Consider the following 22,079-nt stretch of genomic DNA (forward strand, 5'->3'; position numbering starts at 1 on the left):
TTCCTGCTGGGCACTAATGTGAACATACTATTTTTTTCAAGTACCCACGCCATAATTCGGTGCTCGTGCCCGAGTACAAGGTCTCGAACTTGTACTCGGGCAGTTAATGGTACTTGCACGGGTACTTTGGTTTTCTGTGTTTGAACACGACGCTATTTTTTGCCGGTGCTCAGGTACCAGTGCTCGGGCACTTAGTGTGAACACGGCCTTTTATGTGGAACATTGATATAACGAAGCGCAAAGGAACTGGCAAAATATGTTCGCTGTAACGAGGTTACAATATATCATCTTTTTCCCCATATATTTTACTATTACTGGGGCGAAAAAGTCTAATAATATCGTTCGTTAGAATCGATTACTGAAACACGAAGAGTGGTGCACTTGATCAAAAGAGCGCGCTCTTTACTTCAAACTATTCACGGCTATGATGTGTGTGATTAGTTTTTAGGCCGATGAACAAAATATTTTCTTGAGCAGTTGTTGACAAGATTCTATTTATCCCATATTTAAACTGATACCTACAATTTCATTAGTCTCGGCCGAATGCCATCCGGGTATGCGACATGATGATATGGTACAGGATTCTAGCCTGCACAACAGGCTGTTTTGGCATACAGGAATATGAATACGACTGGGTTCTCGTGGGTTCTAATGGGTCCCCTAAAGAATGCGCACACATTTATCGACCTTCATGTTTGCACATCGATTGTTTTGGTGGCGCCGTTACTGTAGATAAGACAAAATCGTGTTGATCAGTTGATGTAATATACATGTAAGCTTGCGAGGCAGGCCGCGAGGTAGCCTTGACGGTTTTTTCAACTGTTCAATAATTCCTTTGGAAAAAAAGAACTAACAAGGTAGCGCTGAGCACTCATATTGGTAAAACTCTGGAAAACTGAACAACTGCTGAAATAATATCCCAACAGTTAAGTCTTAAGAGCCATAACTTGCATACTTCAGGTTTGTCTCGTACAAAGCTCAGATATCAGCATATCGTGGTGCGTTGTGTTTACGTGTGCAACCAGCTCAGTGTTCTTTTCGTTTGTAACCCTGCCTAAAGATTTAAAAGCTTATTAATAAAATAGGTCGAAATCCTTACCAGATATTTCGATAGCTCAAAAGGGGTGCGAAGCAGGAACAGTGTACGGTGCGTGCTCGCGCCAAGGCCGTCAAGTGTTGTTTCTTGTTTTACCGGTTTGGTCGTTATCTTTGTAGCAAGAGGTCACGACGCTCGCCTCTCACGCTCCACTGAATGCGAACAAACAAAAAATAATACTGGAATAACAGCAAAAAGTTATTTCACATTGTTGACCCTGTTAATCGACAGACGGTGGTAGCCGGAGGTGAAGTGTTTTCACAAAACTGGTTAAACAAATCGTTGTATCAGCTCTTGACAGAAACGATTATCTATGGCGTATCTGTTTCGCGGATTATAAAATGTCCCTGTGCAATATCTTGCATTTTTTCATGTGTATTCTATTTTGAGACCTCTTTTGAATAATAACTACTTCAACTAGCGTTTAGATAAAACCCGAGAAAAACAAAGACGACTTAAATGTATACTAAACACCACTAACATTGATTTCTTTTATAGAGCGTTTTCACGTGACATCACGGCGGAGTTCCCAAGCAGTGGAGTTTTGTCCATTAAAAAACAAGTTCTTTTCTTATGCAAGGAATATGGTCCAATATGGCCTCCGCGAAAACGCTCTTTTGGGTTTTAACGACTACAGCTGTGGATAGTAATTGGAACGCTTGCCCAAAAATGACGAGAAACACCTTCATCCCGGCGTACCTTACAAACTTCAAAACGTTTTACTTCCGAAACTAAGCGCTGAATCGATACCAAAAATTGCATGTCTCGAATGTATGTGAAAACTAGCTTTCTAGCATTAACAAGTTAGATTTTAGAATTTTGACAGCGACTTCAGATGAAAGCCACTGGCCTTATTCGCAAGGCAAAGATTGTGCTATCACTTAATAACACAGTCTATTACTATTATGTCTGAATTATATCCGCATTTATCCTGCGTCTGATGGAGAATTATTATTGATGATGGGATAAATCTTTTGGGGCTGGTCCACTTTGCAACTGTTCCGCTCATGTTAGCAATACTCACACGGGACGGGTCTTGTCCGCGACCGCTTTTTGTGTTTTGCGCATGATTGACTGGAAGAAACAGCTGATTTGCAACCGTCCCGTGTGGACACACAGTCATGAATGAAACCGGCGGTCTAGAGTTAACAGACCTGGTCTGGACCAAAAACAAGGAGAGGCCCTGATACACAACAAGAATAAGAAGGTCGACCCAATCAACCTAACGTGCATTTCATGAGAAGCACTTCCTTTCAAAAGCGTGCCTCTTCGCAGATCCGTTCAGAACATGTTAAATGTGGTATATCTTGCTTGGTAGCGAAGGTTAATTCTTCTGCTTGCAACTGAATACTACTACTAAGGCACCCAACTTATCGCACTTGACGGAAACGACAATCATTAACAGCAAGCCACGCGGTTAAGCCTATCAGCGAAGTTTGTACCTAGCCAGCGCGTCAGGTGCAGGCTTCTGTGGTCACTACAGCTGTATTTTTAAATAAACTAATAAAATGAGCTTACCGGGAGTTAAGAGAGGAAGAACCACGACAAGCTGGAGGACACAAACTGATTGACTCGCTTGCCGGCTTGCAAATGAGAGCGACTATTGCTAATTAGCTAGACATGCTGATTAGAATAATTCTGCGAAAATAAAGAACGCCTGGTTGCAGGTTAGGGGCAATTCGCACTTGCAGACAAGTTTGGTGACAATTGGAACATTTCATCATTAATGTGTCGATTGTTGCAGAAAACAAGTGCGAAAACGTTTTTAGAGACGCAAAACTTGTCCAACAATACATTACAACAAAGAAGCAGTTGTCTCATGATTGGTCCACGTTGCACGCATGATATATTTTGTTGGTTTTTGTGAAAACAATCGCAAAAACAAGTGCGAACAACTTGTTTGGACCAGGTCAAATGTTGTCAAACCGGACAAAACTTCAAAGGGACCGTTATCCTACCTCTAGGCAGGACATGCCCCTTGTAATGCCAGATAACAATACGTTGTTTATCGGCTATTGTGTTTGGACCGGGTTGCACCCAAAAACAACACGCACTCGAAAATTGTTGCGGCAGTATGCACCGTGATGTGGCTGTCACTATCATATTACAGCCATTACAGCTGCGAAATCTTTCCGCGATAGGCAAAACATGTTTTTATGTGTAGTGTTTGACCCAATGTAAGGGTGAGAAAAGACAACGTTTTCGAGACGACTCACTTTCCACTGCACAAGAACACGCGCACTTCAAATGCGAACTGTTTTGGAACTTTTCACCACGTGGCCCTGCATAAATTATTTGATGTTTGCTTAAGGTAATTCCCTTGAAATAGAACTGCTCATAGATTTCCAACCAAACTTTGCCAGTTGGTTGTTTACCTTCAGGGAAGTTAAATTTTGAAATAAAAAAGGGAGGTCACCGTATTCGTTTAGGAGCAAGAAGACCTTGTATTTACCATATAATTCCTTATATTTCCTTTGCAAGTACTGGCAAAGTGCACGTTTTCGGTGATAATGTATTATTCTGCCATAGAAATTGATCTGTATTCATTTCATAGAAAGAATTTTATCGCTACTTTCGAACTAAGAGAAAAAAATGATGGGCCACCGTTTCGAGAAGACGATGATTTCTCTCTCGCGCGAGCCAAGCCGCATAGAAAAAAGCCGCCATTTTGTTTATGTGCGCGCGCTAATTACGCGTAAAATTCTGCGTAGTTATGATGCGCAATGCAATACTAGGGAATCACCTTAAGACAGCCGCGCTGAGAAATGTACAAAGATACCAGAAGCACGTGCAGAGTTACTGTACTAATAATTTTACCTTTTGTTCTCTTCAAGATGCCACTGACAACTTTTCAGAACATTTTAAACTTGTCTGCTAGAACAATGGAGAATGGCCGTACAACTTCTAAACTCGTTGACCAATCAACAACGGTTTAGAACCGTGAAGATTTTGAGTATAGCTCCAAATATTTTCGTCTTTTATTATACAGAGGTCACTCGCCAGTATTATTGGGTGTGGTTGGAGGGGGGGGGGGGGTAGTCGAGTGGCCCAGATTTAGCACAAAAAAAAAAACGCGAAAAGCCGATAAGAGACCACCATCTTGGGATCTAGTTATGCTTTATGGATTTTTTTCACGCTAATTAGATAATTTCGAAAGAGCATAATAAGTCCATGCAGTCCGGCGGTGAAAATAATATCCACTGCAGAAGGAGAAGGAATATTACGTTGAAGCCTACTTACAAAAACCTGTTCGGTTAAGGTTTTAATCATGACCGTAAATGCTTGACTTACAAAGGAGTGGTAATAGCATATCATTAACTAAACATCATCCCCACTCAATGATTCAATGATTCATTTGGCTGTTGTCAGCAAGTTATAGTGCTATTGGGGGAAAATTGGGTGGATGCTGTGTAAATACATTAATTTGCCAACAAAAATGCAAGGCAGCGAAAAGCGATTCAGTTTTTTGTTTCCTTTGATCTTTTGTTTATTTCTGGCACTTACTGTCTTCCTACCAAGACTTTGGGGACGACAAGGGGAGGTACCACACTAGAAATCTGCTTTTGACTTGACAGCACCCCACAGTCTACATTTTCTACAGCAGATAATCGACCACATAACTGAAATGGCTCAGTTAAAATTGAACACGGTTATTCAAATCCAGATTTCATCAATCGGTTTTGTCCTGATAGGTTGCAAGTAAATGTTGCTTGTTTTATTTCGCAAAGCTTTAAATTTTCACAAACATTCGTATATTTTGACTTTTCTGGTTCCTAGGCTTTTAGTACTGATTAGTCGTGCAGTAAATTCGTTTATCTCGGTGACTACACCGAAAAAAAATCACGGTCGAAGTGTAGAGAAAAAGGGGAACTACTACTCCAGTCCCGAACCTTCCCTTGCGCCTTATATAGGGATTGAACCTAGGCGCGAGAAGAAAGTATCTTGGATAACTTGCATGCCCATGCACAGGGCGAACCCGCAGGGCGCGCACTAGGGTTGAAATTGCTCGCTCAAATGGCAAATTCAACTACGCGAAGAAGCGAGTTCAAGGTCGCGTACTTGAATTCACTATCTGTGCGCGCGCCTTTCCAAAGTGCTGACATGTTTGGTCCCCAGCTTCCCCCCCCCCCCCCCCGCCCTTCCCCGTTTTGGGGGAAAATAACACATGCGCATGCAAGTCATCAGGTGCGGACAGGGACTGGACTAAGGAACTAAGAAATCAAGCAGTTTTACAAATTGTGCTGAGCACATCTACTGGGCGCCGACATCTAACTACAATATAAGCAAGCTTCCTCCAGCAGTTTGCATATTTAAACTCAAATCAATTGCAGTCCTCCCATGACAATTGTTGCCATAACAACAGTGACCATGAGAAAGAAGTTTGCGTGATGGCCACGAGTTCCACTCGGGTCCTTCTTGGGATCTGAAATGAGAGGAGATCAAAAGAGCTTTCATTACAAATGGCCTATAACGAGCACTAGTAAATAAGAATGAGAAGTATCTTATATTAAAAGTATAGTCAGCCGAAACCGTCTCCCACCCCACCAAATCACCAATCTAAATGCTTTCATAAGAAACATTATGACTATACTCACCACAGTCCTTACTCGGCTGATACTGTTTGAGGGCTCCTGGATCGTTTGACCGGATGTCATTAAATTTCTTCACGGGTAGACTGACTTGACCCCCTGTAAAATATGAAAACCTGTCTCAAGCAGGAGGTTACAGTAAAGAGGATCAAGCTAGGCCATGTACATCTTGAGTTGTCAATCAACAGGTAAACACAATTTGATAGCTGACACCGTCTTTTTTAAGGAAAAAAACACACTCGCTTCTGGCTTAATACATGCGCCAGACTTCTGGTTTTATTAATACATGCACGTGTTTCCCTCAATATGCCAGCTATATTAACAGTCGTTTTTGAATAGCGAGAAATTAACAGCTATAGTGGAACTTTGTCCATCCCCTGACTTCCTCATTTGTGGGAGTTGGGCAACAGTGGATTAAGGGACGGCGCCTGTTAGGATGAAGTAATCTCGTACCCAGATCTTCTCAACCGTGGTAAGTAGACATCTGGATACGAGATTAAGGATGAAGTGCAGAGGGACCTAGGTCCCAGCCTGACAGAACCCCTGAACAAGCTGGCCAATAGGGGCTCTGCTAAACTGTATACTTGTTATATTCCTTAGGTTGTTGCACTCGACAATGTCAAATTATTCATAGGTTTGCAATGCCATTAATCTGTAGAGTGCAAATAATTATAGCATGATAAAACAATATGTGGGGGTGGGTATACCTTCTCCAATGATCCCAAACTTGACTATCAGACAGTCATCCGCGTTGCCCTTCTCTGTCCGAATGTTGAAAAGTCGCCACTTTGGGATTTCTAAAGCTTTAGATATGGTGTCAACAAACTGGGCACTGAAAAGGGGCGAACAAAGAAAAGTCAAAAAGTTTCTCACTTGCATTAAAAGACAAAACATCTAACAACTTAGTTCCGATCACATCTGCTACCTAAGGAAGGTCGTACACTAAACCAATTAAAACTGAGTGGAAAGGCAAACAACGCAATGAGCAACGGCGCCAAGCGCGGGAAAACGTGCTAGTATCTGGTTTGCTCCTGATTGGCGTGCTGTAAAAATGGTATCCTTTGATTGGTTAGCGCACCTAAACAGCTTTGTTGGAGGAGGCCTTGGACCAATTCTGATTAGGGAAAATGATTGATAACATCAGCAAGTTTACGCGTTACCAGTGTGGTCGCACTGCCACCGTTACGAACGCTTTCCAGACACTGTAAGGCCGACAGCCGAAACGGCTAGTGCGTTCAAAATACGACGAAAACAAAATGTAGCTTATCTAATGCATTGAGTAAAAGGTAAAAAAAAGGTAAAGCAACTTTATTTATACACGGTTTGTGTTTAAAGCTAGAAGCTTGTGGGGCCGTGTATATGAAACAAATACTGAGTGTGTGGTTTCCCAGTGAAACTGTGAATAACATAACTTTTTCGGGCTAGATGTTCGTTGTCCATTTACACTATTTGGTTTTATAGTAATTTAAATCCAAATAAGCAGTGTTATAGACTGAACAATAGCCCGAAATCACAGAAGGGGAAACTTCTAACTGGCTTCAGTTCAGCTTGTGTAGGTTTTCTAGGCTGAGGAAATACATGCATGCCCGCTTTGGAATAAGTAGCCCTATGTGAGACTAGTCACACAACAGATAGGTACCAACAGCTTTGGAATAGGTTACTGACATCTTTACACAACTCCCTTAGCAACTAAGCGTGAAGCAAGAGTCAATTGTATTAATATTATGGCATATTAGCTTGGTAGTAGCTTATCTGTTGGGCCAGCGTCATCAGATTTCATATAATCACTATAAAACTTAAATGCCAAGCTAGATGTCAAATTACCTGGAAAATTCAGCCTCTTTCTTGTACTCCAGGGAGTCCTCTGCAAACAAAGACGAGTCAGCTACGATGTTTGCGCAACCAAGACGATCATTTCCTCCATCTTTATCGTTCATAGCTATACCATGACCAACAGCTGGTTAAAACAGAAAACATGATGCGTTACGTTACACGTTACAGACGTTTCCAAAAGCAGCTAAAAACCTGTTCAAGTACGCGGTGAAGATTAACTCTTTAACACCGGCAGAAATCAAATTTAAAGTCGGGTTATGGGCTAACATCCCGGGATGGGATGTTAGTCCGTTGCAGGGTTACCTCAGCATTTAAGTTGCCAGTACCCATTTATACACCTGGACGAAGAGAGGTACTGTAAGAGTAAGGAGTTTTGCCGAGGAACACAATGCAGTGACCCCGGCCAGGACTCGATCCCGGGCCTCTCTATCCGGAGTCCGGCGCGCTAGTTATTAGTCCACCACGTCTCTGATCCCAAGGTGAACAAGCCTGAAAAGGTTAAGGATCCCTGCCCAAGGCCGCGTTCATGATCAGAGACAAGCATATTATAATACCAAATAAAAAAATACTAGGAGAGCGACAGAGTGAGAACGTAAGAGTTATGTTCATTACCAGAGTTTCTGCCGAATAATGGAAGGTTGACATCATTGTAGAGCTGTCGCCCACCGCCCACCTTAAAAGGTGTGTGTTTACCAGCTAAGTCTCCTGATTGACAGCGAAGCATGTTAGTTGGCTTACAGGCGGAGGAGTAACTTCCCTAAATAAACAGAAAGATATGAAATCAGAAAAATACGTAATAAGAAAACCTAACAAAAAGAGAGAAAACTGAGTAGCAAACTATTGAGTGAACTGACGACAACAAAAGACATCCACTAGGGGACATAGTTTAATTGGGGACATAGTTTAAGTTGAGAAGGGCAAATACGGACGTTAGCACTGACATTTAACAAGTGTATATTAATATTATTTCTTTTTTCGGGAGAGAGAAGGTCATTAATAACTAATTAGGCGAAAATATTTCGGCAAATCATGGTAACAGATCCTTCAGTCACGCTTATAACGCAAGATTTTCCTCAACAATGTGGTGTTGCTTGTGGTGAAAATACTGTTAGCTACTTCAGTCAACAAAACTTTGAGCTTACAATCTCGTTGTTCGACTTGTTATGTGCTTAATAATTTAAATCGCGACATTTCAAAACGTTTTATGTACCCACCTGGGTATATACCCCGTATGGATTGAATTTCCCCTCCAAACTCATACATCTCTTGTTAACATCCGAGTCACGTGCATCTCCACCAACAGGATTATCATGTACGTCCCACTTGTGACCACTCTGTTCAATAAAACAATACAGAAAGTTGTTATCAAGTGTTATCGACCATTTGGTAAACAGTCAGTCTTTGGGGGAGCTGGGGTGGCCCAGTGGTGAGAGCTGGCTCGCCTCCCAAAATTGTGGCCCGGGCTCGAAACGATGCTGTACCGTAAAATTCCGGTTTTAAGCCCCCCCCCCCCCCCGCTTATAAGCCCCCCTCTGCCGGATGACAGTATTGAACAGGGCTAAATGTTGCTTTATTGTGCGTTTTTAACTTAAAAACTTATTACGATCAACACTCGCGTGGCTCGTTTTGAAACGTTTTTTTATTCCGCTTATAAGCCCTCCCGGATATAAGCCCCTCCGCTTATAAGCCCACACAAAACCTCTTATGAAGCTGTATAAGCCCAGGGCTTATAACCGAAATTTTACGGTATGTGGGTTGAGTTTGTTGTTGGTTCTCGTCCTTGCTCCGAGGGTTTTTCTACAGGTTTTCCGGTTTTACTCCCTCCACAACAACCAGCCCTGCAAATTCTAAATCGATCTTGGACGCACATACACGTCTCAACGATATACTAAGCTCTTCTGTGTATGTGGGTAAATAAATTACATTTAGAGCGGTTTTCACTTGAGTGTCGAAAGTAATTTGCGTTTGCTTTGGTTTTACATTGCTACGCTTAGTGATTGGCTTAAAAATCTCGCGCCACTTTCTCAGCCAATCAGAACTAAAACCAAAACCAATCGTGACTTGCTCCCGCACGTTTTCCCGCGCTTCGTGCCGGCTACATGTATTTGCTTTGAGTTTTGATTGTTTCACTGAATTGTCTGTGTTTGTTGTGATTGGCTAAAGTAATTACTTTGGTTTTGGTTTTACGACACTCAATTGAAAACTGCTCTACTACATAACTGAAATAACTTACTGTTTCGGTGCTACGGTCTTCGGTGTATTTGATGTCAATGAAGATTGTGGACTCTTGACCAGCGGTGTCAGGTTTGCTGGAAAAGTACTGATCCTAAGTAGAGGAAGCATCAAGAAACAATCAGAGACCAAGTCCTCACATTAATAACAATCTTTTACAATACTTTTGATGACTCACGAACGTGAAAGATTACAAGCTAAAGTGATTTCATATCAGTAAAAACGTTGTCAATCATTTCAAGCTTGGGAGGGCGGGGAGCGGGGTGGGACAGGGAGTCTTGATTTTTCCCTTCCATTACCTTTAACTCTCGGATCTCGCCCCTTCTTGATGGGGTCCAGCCTCTTTCGTTTGTAAAATCATTATTACATTAATATTTACTAAGTCCCTCCCAGGGGGAGGGTCCATGACGAGGATGTTCCCTTTGTCTCAACAAAATTTTCATTGTGTTCCCGTCTTTCCTAAAAGTATCTCTTTGATTTTAATGTTCCCTGTTCCCCAATATGCTTTCCCATATTCCAAAAAAGTAAATGGTCATTCCCTTGTTCCCTACAAACCCTGGGTTTAACCCTGTTGTAACCCTGTTATAACCCTCAGGGTCATTGAACATGTGGTAAATAGATGGGTGCGTGAAGTTATAACCTGCGATGGACTAACATTCCACTCTGAAGTAATTAAGTAATATTTCTTCCCGACGCCGTTTAAATCAAAAGAAATGACAGTAGTTTTAATTTGGTTGAGAGATGCTCCTGATCGAACTTACCATCAAAATAACTCCTGTCAGTTTCGGTCCAGTGAAATTCGCGGTGGCTTTCATGACGTAGGAGGTAGCCGGATCGACAACTAGGACGAGGTTGTCACAAACCCACCGCGCGTTATTGTCCTGTATCTTCAGCTTATGAATAACAACAGAGCGACCTTGGATGCTGTTTCTGCCAAACAGTGGAAGGTTGTAGTCTGTGTGTGTTTTTTCGTAGGTTGTCAGGTTTAGAAAAGACCCGTACTTTCCACTCAAGTCACCGATTTCGTATTCATCGTCTGTTCCTGAAAACAACGAGCAAAGCAGAAATATTATTTCAATTTTCGAATGCCTCAGGCCTTTGCCATAAGGAGCGCTAGTTGTTCGAGTGTGTGTGTTTTTTTACTTTCAGAATGTATCGCTGTTAACCAATACATGCATTCGAGTGGGCGAGTAACGTTTTTCAACAAATCTTCGTAGAAGCACTCCAAGCGGCGTTATTAAAGATTTCAGCAAAATTTGTCTCATCAAAAAAGGAGAAGATTAAAAGTACATGTTAAACCTCGACGCGTTACGATGCTTATTATCTAATCAAAATATAGTGTTGGCTTATGCCGCCAAAGAACTGAGTTATAAACTCAGCTTCAGTGCGCATGTCGCCAGCAGGATACGCGTGCGTCATTTTGCCTAGCAACGTATCTGACGAGAACCGTGCGCTGAGATTCCCCTCAACTCTTAATCGGCTCATGAAAATATTAACATTATCTTGTATTTTTTAGTTTAAAAAAGGTCAGTTCTAAATAGCAACTTCGATCTTCGATGAGAACCTTGAGCTCAGTCAATTATTGGATATCAGATTCTCCTCAAACGACCTTTAATTGCCAAGTCTTAATCTGCTCATTAAAGTCACATATGTCCAGCACTGGCCATGAAATCCCGGGTTTCCAAACTTCATTCTAGTTCCACACTTCTTAATGTATAGAAGTAAGAAATACTCTGACAAACTAGGGATTATAACGACCCTTTCCCCAGTCATTCTACTCTTATCATTCTTTACTTAGTTCTACACTTCTCAAGTGTGGAAGTGTAGAATACTCTGACAAACTAGGGATTATAACGACTCTTTTCCCAGTCATTCTACTCTTGTCATTCTTTACTTAGTTCTACACTTCTAAAGTGGGGAAGTGTAGAATACTCGGACAAACTAGGGATTATAACGACCCTTTCCCCAGTCATTCTACTCTTGTCATTCTTTACTTAGTTCTACACTTCTAAAGTGGGAAAGTGTAGAATACTCGGACAAACTAGGGATTACAACGACCCTTTCGCCAGTCATTCTACTCTTGTCATTCTTTACTTAGTTCTACACTTCTCAAGTGTGGAAGTGTAGAATACTCTGACAAACTAGGGATTATAACGACCCTTTCCCCGGGAAAGGGTCGTTATAATCCCTAGTTTGTCCGAGTATTCTACACTTCCACACTTGAGAAGTGTAGAACTAGAATGAAGTTTAGAAACCCGGGATTTCATGGCCAGTTAATGAAGCCCCTTTAAAATAATTTTTTAAGGTTAGCTTTAAAACTAGTTAGCTATATGCCTTTCGCCACTTTATAAAAGTGGGGGGGGGGGGGGGGGGAATGAGTACCAGATTTTAGCGAAAAGAAAACCATCATCCCTTAAAATTCGTCAGCTTACAGGTTTGGGTAAACTAGACTTTGAATTTTGATCTTTACCCCGATGGGAGAATTGAGCTGGTATTGGTGTTGATTTGACGATTGCCTTTGGAAACGATCGATGCACCGATCATGGCTCCCGTTATTTACTCCAACAATCCCAGGCATCATAGTACTTAGTACCGAAAGCTGCCGAACCTTAGGGGAATGAAAATGTCAACAACTGAACGATAAACTCGGCTTCTTATTATGGACAAAACAACAACAAGAAATGGAATGGAGAAATATTTACCTGTGCCTGCAGGAGGGCTTTTGTTAAGATCAATGTTGAAAGGATTCCAGTGATCTCCAGCAATGAGGCCTTGGCATGACTGACTTGGTGTTAAATGCATATAAGACGGGCTGGGGTAGGCATGCACGTGATAACCTTGAGCCTTTTTCTGGAGGCCACTCAGCTTGATTTCCGTTGTTGCAGGATCGAAAGGAGACGACTGAGTAAACTTAAAATAACCACTCACACCCTGATGGACATCGGCGTTGAACGAGACTTTCAGTGTTTTGGGTTCTAAGTGGACAATCTTTGCACAGGCAACAGGTTTTGGAGGGTCGCTTGCCGAAAACAACACCATCGATTCACTGATGACCATGTTAGCACCGTCCAGAGGCAAGTTAGTGTCGGTGAATGCCGCTTTTGTTGATGATTTCATCTCGGTTGCCACAGAAACTTCGATATTGCCATGTTTGGATGTCAGGTCACCAATGGCACAATTGCCGTGCATTGTCTCGTTACAGTTTCCGTTTTTAACGTTCTTTGGGTTGAACATTTCACCGACTTGCTTGCAGTAAGAAGATGGATCCGAGGCGTCATCGCTGATCACTCTCTGATTTATCTGCCATTTTAACTGACTTCCAGACTGTGCGTCGTTAACAAAGAAAAGATCAACGAAAACAGAGGTGTCAGAGTTCTCGTCAACTTGTCTCAAATAAACGGAGCCTGCCACTGGAAATTTGAAAACAGCGACGGCGGTTTTCATGGTCTGGGCAGGAGTTATCAATGCGCATGCCTTGGCTGTGTCACCACTGTACAGAACTAGTGTCCTCCCCATGATGCTGTACGGTCCTCTGATCGGAATCATCAGATTCTGATTTGTAAAATTCTGCTGTGAGTTGCCGTCGTCCAGGTCGCCAAGCATTTTTGACAAGTCCCCAACTGCGCATGATTCAAATCTTGTATCATTGGCTAATAGGCACTTGGTATTGTAGTCTGCAGATTTCTTGGCCATCTTGGGGTCGAAGACAGCTCCTACGCTGCAGCTCATAGCCGCATTGCCATCGTAGATCATGGGTAGTTGTTGAATGCTCCATGTCAGAGTCTCGTTTATGCCTGTCAATTTGACCATGATGTTTGTGGGACCGTTTTCTTGAGGCTGGGAAAAGATGACGTCACCCTTAATTCCACCCATGCTGAAAACGGCATGCAAGTCGGAAGACGAGGCAACAGAACCTGAAAATGAAACTATAAATGAGAACAACAAAACGCATTGTGCATGGCAGGACAACATATCATTTGTGTGCATAAAGGTTGAAACATCCAATCGTGCTGGTTTGATCTGGGGACCAGTTCGCTGAAAAAATTGTCCACACGACAAGGTTTTTTTTTTTTTAAGGAAAACGGATAGTTCATACAAAGGACAAGTGCCAAGTACTTGTCCCAGATACAAGTCCCCCCGTATGTGCTTTATCGCAGAAATAATCAGAAGTTACGTGCGCATTAGGAGTTAGTTGTTGTTAAAATTGGTACGTTTCCTTGCAAGTCAGTCAGTTGAAATAAGGTTCCCCGACAAAATGAAAGTAAATAACACATTCGACATATTAAAGCGGCACCTTGCTCAAAACAGGTGCGACGTAGCCTGCGTAGCAGGCGTCTGTGTACTCTTTTTAGCGCGTTTAGAAGATCGAGTGCGATTTTTTCCTCGCGTGCCCCCCTCGTGCCTTTCGCGTTTCCCATACGCACGCTCGAAACTACGGCGCCTGCCACAAAGGCTATGGAAACGGTATTGATTTCCACAAGCACGTTAAGTGGCCAGACATTTTAATCGCTAGAATTCACAATTCTAAAACAAAAATACAAGACAGCTAACACAATGAAAATTCGTAAAACGATTTTTAAATAAAGTTTCGTGTCGGAACGGAACAGTTTTGTTTTGAGTGGTTAATATTCGAGACCTTGGTGCGAAGGAAACAGTTTTCAAGCAATAGTTTGGTCTGATTTAAGTCCGATCTACACTTGGCGTGATTTGAGGCCAGCAGTGCGAAACTTTGTTGCTAGCTATAGCATACGGAAATAAAAAAAGGTAAATGGAAAGTTATGAAACTTCCAAGTTCGCAACAACGCTCAATTAAAAAAAGCAGTCGCGCTTAAATAAATCTTTCCTTTTTTCTAACATTAACTTTTTTCGTGACGCATGCAGCGGGTTCTTACTCGCGGGTTTTTACTGTATGTTATCTATAAATTACCAACATCGAAGAGTTTCGCAGAAAGAATCATTTTTTCTGTGAGTGCAGGAGGCTATTTCCTTATACTTGATGCAAACAGTGCGAAACGTAGGTACTAGCTATCGCATACAGAAATAAAACATTTAGAATTAGAGTTATCAAACCGTCGCAAGTGCGGAACAACACTAAATAAGTAAAGAGCATCCAGCTTTAGTAGATCTTTTCTTCAGTTTTACTCATATCTTTTGTTGCGACAATGGCTTCAATACACACGATCGCGAAATTAAAAAAATCTTGAACTCGTATGCAAAACAATGTCGAATATCCGATTGTTTAATCGGTCTTACATTTTAAACAGCTCGCTGTGAACAGTTCTCGCAATATTGTCGCACTGGGTAAAAATGAATCAGGAGAAACATCACCACATTTCAAAAACAGTTCAAGTTAAGACTCATTTTAGTTTTCCTGCACTATTAAAATTAGTAGCACTGAAATTTTTAAGGGTTAAAATAAATGTAAAAATAAAGTTACCTTTAGCGCCTTTGAGCGCCAAGCAACAGCAAAGTAACAGAAGGAAACCTTCTTTCGTAGAAAATACCATGATTTGAATTGTGGAGTGTTAACCCTTTCTGTAGAAATGAAGACTTTCGCACGGACAAGTAAACTGCACTTGTGTCGAGTCTAGTTTCCGCAAGGAAATAACTTTTATGATGTGTCAGTACATTGTCATGCAAATAGAATGAGTGTCTTTTAACGATTCTTGCGGTTTTATAAGAATGAGTCGAGCTATTGCTATGCTTCAGAGAACCACATGCACAATGTCGATAGACATTGATTCATGACCACAATTTTTTCAACCAGGAAACTGCCGGTTTCCGTTAAGTTGCGAAGGATAAAATCCGAGATAAGTCGACGTATTTCAATCTTGAGATTATCATCGATAAATCTGATAAATTACCAACACTGCAGAGTTATTAGAAAGAACCTTTTTTCTGTGATCACCGGCGGCTATTTAAATATACTTTCAAGAGACCAACTGTGCGAAACGAAGGTGCTAGCTATCGCATACGGAAATAAAAAAGTTATTAACTCGCAAATGTACAGCAACAGTAAATTAGAATAGAATTCACACTTCAGCAGATCCTTTCTTATCACTAATATTAAACTTTATTGTAACAATGGGAGGAGAAGCCTCGAGCCAAGGGGCTCATACTGCCAGAGCTTATCCCGGTCTCCGTAGCATTAAGCGGCTAGGAATATTTCTACTCCCCCCTGAATGGGATGCTAGTCCATTGCAGGGATCCCCCCCCCCCCCCCAGCATTATGTCGCCGGTACCCATTTATACACCTGGGTAGAGGGAGGCACTATGAGAGTAAAGTGTCTTGCCCAAGAACACAACACAAGTGACCCCGGCCGGGGCTCGAACTCGGACCGCTCGATCCGGAGTCCGGCGCACTAACCATTAGGCCACCGCGCCTCCCGACAATGACAATGGCCTTAATACATTTTCACGCAACATTGAAGAATAATCTTTAACTTGCATTTCAAGACACTGTTCAATTTTTTGCAAATTTTTTAATTCGTCATTTAAGTCAGTTTGCTGCTCGCAATATTGTCCAATGGCAAAAATAAATCAAGAGAAAATTATTACGTATATATTACGTCTAGTTTCCGCAAGGAAATAAGTCTTATGCCTCAGGACTGTTATGCAAATAGAACGAATGCAAATTACATGTAACGAGTCTGGTGGTTTTCATAAGAATGAGTTGAGGTATTGTAGCTATATCACCAAGTCTCGGGTTCTAAAGGGGTTAATCCCCGAGTCCTCAAAATTTAGAACAATGGGTGCTACCCATTTTAAATTATAATTTGTGCCAGCTTACATGACAATGAATGTATTTATTAGGAAGCTGACCTATCAGCAATCAGTTAAGTTAGGAAAATGCACAAAATAAATCCAAAATGGCCGACATAAAAATATTTGTTATCATGTTTGGTGTTTGAATTCATCTCCTTGCTCCCCTTAAGAGCACTACGCCGAGAAGTCAAAAAGAAAAGAATAAGTAGAATTACCCTTTAATGTCTATGTGTGTGCAGCGTCTAAGGTTATATACAAGTATCCCTGGTGTGCCTCTGTGTGTGTGTGTGGGGGGGGGGGGGGGGAGGGGGTGAGGTAAACGTACTTCGGTCATTTATTCCTAGGTATGTGCCGCTTACCTCGCAGAACCCCTACCCCATTATAGTCTATTTTGTGGCCAATTATAGTTAGTCACTTTTGGGAAAGACCGGAATAAGATGGTAGCCCTTTCTTAAACGTTAAAACAGCATCGCTAAATTTAGGTTCGATTTTCGCCGCTCTCTCGGATCCAGTCCGGTACAGCGGCTCATGGTAATCGAACCTATGCTAAATAAGGTAAGATCCCCAGTGTTCTAGTAGCTTTAATATATCGAAGATGTAATATATAAAAATGCCTCTAAAACATGCAATTCCATAATAGTTAATCAAATCAAACCGTTATAATGCGACCCCAGCTGCATTTTGCGACCCATTCTAGACTAGTTCCTACCCTATCTCAGACTTGCTAGTCTCCAGGAACTTTATTTCTGTCGTAGTCAGTTGTTTATAATTATGGTAAATGATACCTCATTCTAGACCAAAATTCGCTATACCCTATCCCAGATTAAATTGCTCAAATACCCTACCCTTTACAGCGGCAGATTACTTTACATATTTTACTGGAGTACCCCCGGGAATACCCCAATTAGCCTATTACTAGGAAGCCTCCCACCCCCGCCCCTCCCCCACCCCAGGCTAGGTATATATTCTGCTCAGGGGTCTGGTTAAAAGTTAAGTCGTGATGTAAATCTATTTTTTTATCCTAAATATTTCTGTCTAACTTGTTCGTAAACAGGCTGGCAAATTACCTTTAGAATTTGTAATTTAAATGCAGGCCGTGGGATCACAGCCCAAGTTGTCTCTAAGAAAAAAATCTAGGACGCGGGCATGATGGGAAGAGAGGCTTTGCGCCTTTTCTCATAAGAGACGACTGAGGACGAGTCAGGTAATGAACAACATGAATAAAGCCACCGATGTGAACAGATGCAATTTGGTTGAATCTGATAAGCGACGGACAATTCAATGTTGAGAATGTAGGGGTTGGGGCGCTAAGCAAGAATTTTCTCATTTCGGTGTGTTTTTCTTTTATTCCAGTATGCCTAGTCCCTGAAGATCACAAATGTTATAAGGCTAGTTTGATGTTTTTCCCCTTTGGTTCGTTGCAGGCAATTTCTCTTTTACAGTTTTCATCCCTTAAAAAATCAAATTTATAGTTCTATTCAAAGTTGTTATTGTCAAACAGTAAATATTAAATAGATGTTATTTCCCCCTGGGGTATTTTAGCATTTACAACAGAATGCTGTGGGGCATAACGGTGTAAATAGATTTTTTGTTGATGGGTTAATTAAAAGGCCTTCGTGTCGATACATTATCTTTAAATCGACGGCAGCCTTAAAATATTAATAGTAATTTACCAACTAGAGAAACACAACAGGGTAGTAATAAAACAACAAGAAACAAGCACGGTTACAATTGAGGACGATTGAGTTAGTTAACGTACGACGAATTTGAAACATTTCCCAGATTAATCATCCATAACGCTCCCGGAGTAGCTTGTTTGAACTTGTTGTCACGGCACAACGACAGTTTGCTGAAGTTCAGGAAAGATATCGACAGGAAATTCTACATTCCTGGGCATAAATTTTGGTAATGTTGCTAACTTTTACGCGAGATTTTTGCTAACACCTCCGTTCTCACTGGTAAAATCCTTCGCGATAATATGGATGCCCACTCAGGATTGAAATATTCAGTTCACACAATAACATTCCAAAACAGCCAAAGTAAATGTGTAAAAAACATTGTCAGGTTACTTAAACTTACCTGCAAGCGTAGACAAGATCGTCAATATCAAGAAACCCGCAGAAAAATGGATCATCGTGGTTTTAGATTTTGCTAGTGTTCAATTGATGTTGAGCCTACCCTGGGCGTGTAGCAAAATCACTGGCATCAATTAATTTCTTTTTTTTTCAAATTTGTCAACCATGAAACAAAGAAGCTCTTTATTTTAAAGTCCAATAATGTTTTGGCTGGCATATTAATGACAATATCTGACGTAAACCAACAGTAGCGTACCGCAGTCTTTACTAAGAAGGTACATTTTGATGAACGATTAGTCATCAAAATTCTGTAACCTGACAGCGAGGCTTAGAGGACGAATAATAACTCCCCTAGTCTCCGGCTTACCCTAGGCGAAAAGCGCGAGAGCTATACTCCTGACGCTTCGCACTCGCGAAAAGTGCCCCGCTAAACTAATCTCCGGGGGGTAGTCCCTATATACTATGTACAATTTGTTCAATCTTCTGAGAAGATAGCGTGGCTCTGAACAGTCCAATATAATAACAATAAACGACGAAGCGAATGAAGATTTTGACAGCAAAATGATAATTAAACTCATAAAGTACGAAGACATGTTTGGCATTCAGTAAGGCGCTTTGGAATGACAACAGCAAATTTTGGTCACGAAACTTTCTGTCTGCAGCCCAATTCTACCAAAGCTTGGAGAAATCACTGGGGCAGTGATTGTAAGTAACTCACCCTCATCCATTTCGGATGTGTTTTGTTTTCTTGAGAGCTAGCACAAACCAGTTAGCTGGCGCAATAAATTGACCACAAAATAAGAATGTTTATGTTAAAATATTGGACTGCTCACAACAAAGCTAAGACCAATATAACATAAATGTTTAAATTAAGAATTATTTTGAAACTGATCTAAAACTATAAAATTAATATTCTAAAAACTCCTAAAACTAAATTTTCGGCAAACTTCTGTTGCTTTCGTCAGAGTTTGAAACAGTTTCGTTTGCATAATTTACGGTTCTTATTTGCCGCCTGCCCCCCCCCCCCCCCCCCCCCCCTGGGATGCTGCAAAAGGCAAATAAACCTGTGCGAAATGTATATGTTCATTTATTGGACGTCTTGAATGGAATGTATTTTGCGCACGTCTAGTCTGGGCTTATCGTAGCTTATCGCTGTAATCAATACTTCTAATTACATTGCGTAATGGCATTGACCAAATGTGCTCCCTTCCTAGATCCCCACCGGTTGACAAGCACAACAACCCCCCTACCCACCGGTTAGAAGCAAAATCAATTTTTTCCGAGATAGATCAGAAAATACTGACAAAATACGGTAGATCAAAATAATATGTTCGAGATGCTGTTCAAGAGAGTGTGTAGCCAGTAGTTGCTATTTATACTGAATTACCAACACATTTTAAATAATCAGGGAGAGAAGAAAACAGGATAAAATTTATATAATTAGCATATACAGTCAACTCTCGTTAAGGGACACCCGGGGCGCGTTTAGTGGAGGAGCCGCGGAGTCACCGCAAACCGGAGCCGAAGCGAGCGCGCAAAGGGGGGCCGCAAGGCGAGAGTTGACTGTAAAGAGTATAGTAAAAATACAGTACGCGAGTTTCGCGTCCGATATTTATTTATCGTTGTGCTTGCTCCGCAGATTTTTAGTTCTCGATTACCATGGGCATGGGAGCGAGCATATTAAAGAGTAAATACTGTACTTTGTAGCACGGCGCGATGCTCCGCAGGCTAGCGAAATGGTCAATCAGTTTCAAAGTATTAGACGCTATTTTGAAGCTCTACTGTGTTTAGTAGATAACGACTTAAGGCATGTAAATATCGCTTAATTTTTACATATTCTGAAAGGTTTTTGAGTAAACTTTGATTCGTTTCTATTTATATTGGCGTTAACGGTTTGAAGTGAAACAGAACTAAACTTCGTCTGCAGCATCTGCACAAAACATGGCTGCTGTATGCTTCACAACTTAAAGCTATTTCTAAACGTAATTTATGCTTCTTACCTGCATAGAGAATCAGAGAAACGACTGCAAGAATTACCATCCTTTTTGCTTCCGCCATTGGCAAATCGAAACGGTAACTGGATAGTCCAGCAGACCAAACCTTTTCTCAGTTGTGTGATGACCTTGCACGACTTGCACTGTTTATACCGAAACGCGAAACGAGGGCCAGAGTGCGTGTCTGATCTCGAGTGGATCGTGACCAGCATGCATTAATACAGTACCTACCGCGTCACGCAAGGTTGGTCACGCGTAACAGTGAAAAGCGCATACGGTAATTTATGTTAAAACTTTATGAAGGTTATTTTATGGCATCTGCTGGGAAAAGCATGGTGCCGCATTTTTTACTTCAAAACCGTGTATTTTTCATTAACCTTTTTTTTTTGCCAAATTGTTAGTTTGCCAACTTTTTGTAATGTTTTGGCATCTTAATCTTAATATTTTCTGTGCGAATAGACACATAAGGAATAGAATCAGTTTGCTTCTTTTTCCTCCGGGGTTTTTCCTTTCACTAGTATCTTCATTAATCAAGGTGTGCAACAGCACTAACACGCTCCATTCTGAGAGGGAAGGGGTGTACCAGTGTACAGTCAAATGGATGTCGAGAATCTCGTAGAAAAGGGCAGTCGAACAAACTGAAAAGGCAACATTTTCATTAATTTGATTAACTAATTAATTAATTAATTAATTAATCGAATGATTAAGCTTAAGAGTTGAAGGCCGGAATAATCCGGGAAGCCGGCTTCTAACGGGCGTACCGAAATGGGAACTTCTACCTTTCTAATTCTGTTCCCCTCCCCTTCCCCCTCCCCCCCCCCCCCACAGTTTTCTCTCATTTGTCTCCAAGCCCGGGGGGGTACTGAAAAAAGTTTTATACGGGGAGGCTCCGCCCCAAGTTCTAACCCCTTACCCTTTTATATACCATAATATTTTTGACAGAAATTGTACCCCTTTCGTATACTTTTAACTGAAAAAAGGTACCCCTTCCATATACCTAAGAGACATGGCGTGGACTTAAAATAGGACATTTTCTTGTCATTTTTATGTAGCGCTTAATAAATTAAAATAATACAGCCATTAATTGCGTCTTTTCGAAATGTTTTAATTAAAGGCCCTTTTAAATAGCGAAATGACAGATTTCCATACCCTTTCATATACTCAAACTTGTGAAATCTCTACCCTTTTTATATACCTGAAGCCTGAAAAAGGTACCCCTTTCGGGCGGAGCCTCCCCGTATAGGCCATTATAGGGAGTACCCCGGTACCCCCCCCCCCCCGGGTTTTCATACGAACTGCATTAGACTACAGTCAACTCTCTCTTAACGTACACCCTATAAGACGGACCTCTGAAAAATGAACGCCTGCTGTTGGTCCCTCCCTGCCCTTTTTAGTCATTTTACTGTAACTAAACTCTCTATAAGACGGACACCTCTATAAGACTGACAGTTGGAGCCAGTCCGGCAGACGTTGTCCGTCTGAGAGAGGGTTGGCT

The 22,079-nt window shown here is 41.4% G+C and overlaps 2 protein-coding genes across 4 annotated transcripts in view; both read right to left on the reverse strand.

The window, feature by feature from the left end:
• The window catches only part of LOC144643526 (organic cation transporter protein-like), a 13,027-nt gene extending 11,565 nt beyond the window's left edge, over window positions 1-1,462 (reverse strand). For both annotated transcript variants that reach the window (XM_078502813.1, XM_078502812.1), the window contains exon 1: window positions 1,100-1,462. The gene's annotated coding sequence lies outside the window, so the exon portion shown is untranslated. The remainder of the gene's footprint in view (window positions 1-1,099) is intronic.
• Window positions 1,463-4,343: 2,881 nt separating this feature from the next.
• On the reverse strand, window positions 4,344-20,747 carry LOC144643510 (uncharacterized). Of its 2 annotated transcripts, none has more exons than XM_078502787.1 (10): window positions 20,591-20,747; window positions 12,453-13,664; window positions 10,512-10,792; window positions 9,752-9,844; window positions 8,733-8,852; window positions 8,131-8,275; window positions 7,510-7,642; window positions 6,393-6,517; window positions 5,692-5,784; window positions 4,344-5,519 (listed from the first exon to the last, which is right to left on the reverse strand). In XM_078502787.1, exons 1-10 carry the CDS (start codon window positions 20,646-20,648, stop codon window positions 5,413-5,415), a joined length of 2,367 nt encoding a protein of 788 aa, XP_078358913.1. In that variant the 5' UTR covers window positions 20,649-20,747; the 3' UTR covers window positions 4,344-5,412. The 2 variants fall into 2 exon arrangements, with proteins under 2 accessions (XP_078358913.1, XP_078358912.1); XM_078502786.1 differs by lacking the exon at window positions 20,591-20,747 and adding an exon at window positions 15,188-15,360.
• Window positions 20,748-22,079: the final 1,332 nt, after the last annotated feature.

The sequence above is a fragment of the Oculina patagonica genome, chromosome 2, assembly GCF_052425735.1.
Source record: "Oculina patagonica isolate OP01 chromosome 2, crgOcupat, whole genome shotgun sequence".
Taxonomy (NCBI): Eukaryota; Metazoa; Cnidaria; class Anthozoa; order Scleractinia; family Oculinidae; genus Oculina; species Oculina patagonica.

Excerpts from the sequence above, each read along its gene's own strand:
- LOC144643510 (XM_078502786.1), bottom strand. The coding sequence starts at position 15,257 with ATGGTATTTTCTACGAAAGAAGGTTTCCTTCTGTTACTTTGCTGTTGC. Across the intron at positions 10,793-12,452 it reads AAGCCCTCCTGCAGGCACAG|GAACAGACGATGAATACGAA; the intron begins GTAAATATTTCT and ends CGTTGTTTTCAG. Across the intron at positions 7,643-8,130 it reads ATTATTCGGCAGAAACTCTG|CTGTTGGTCATGGTATAGCT; the intron begins GTAATGAACATA and ends TGTTTTAACCAG.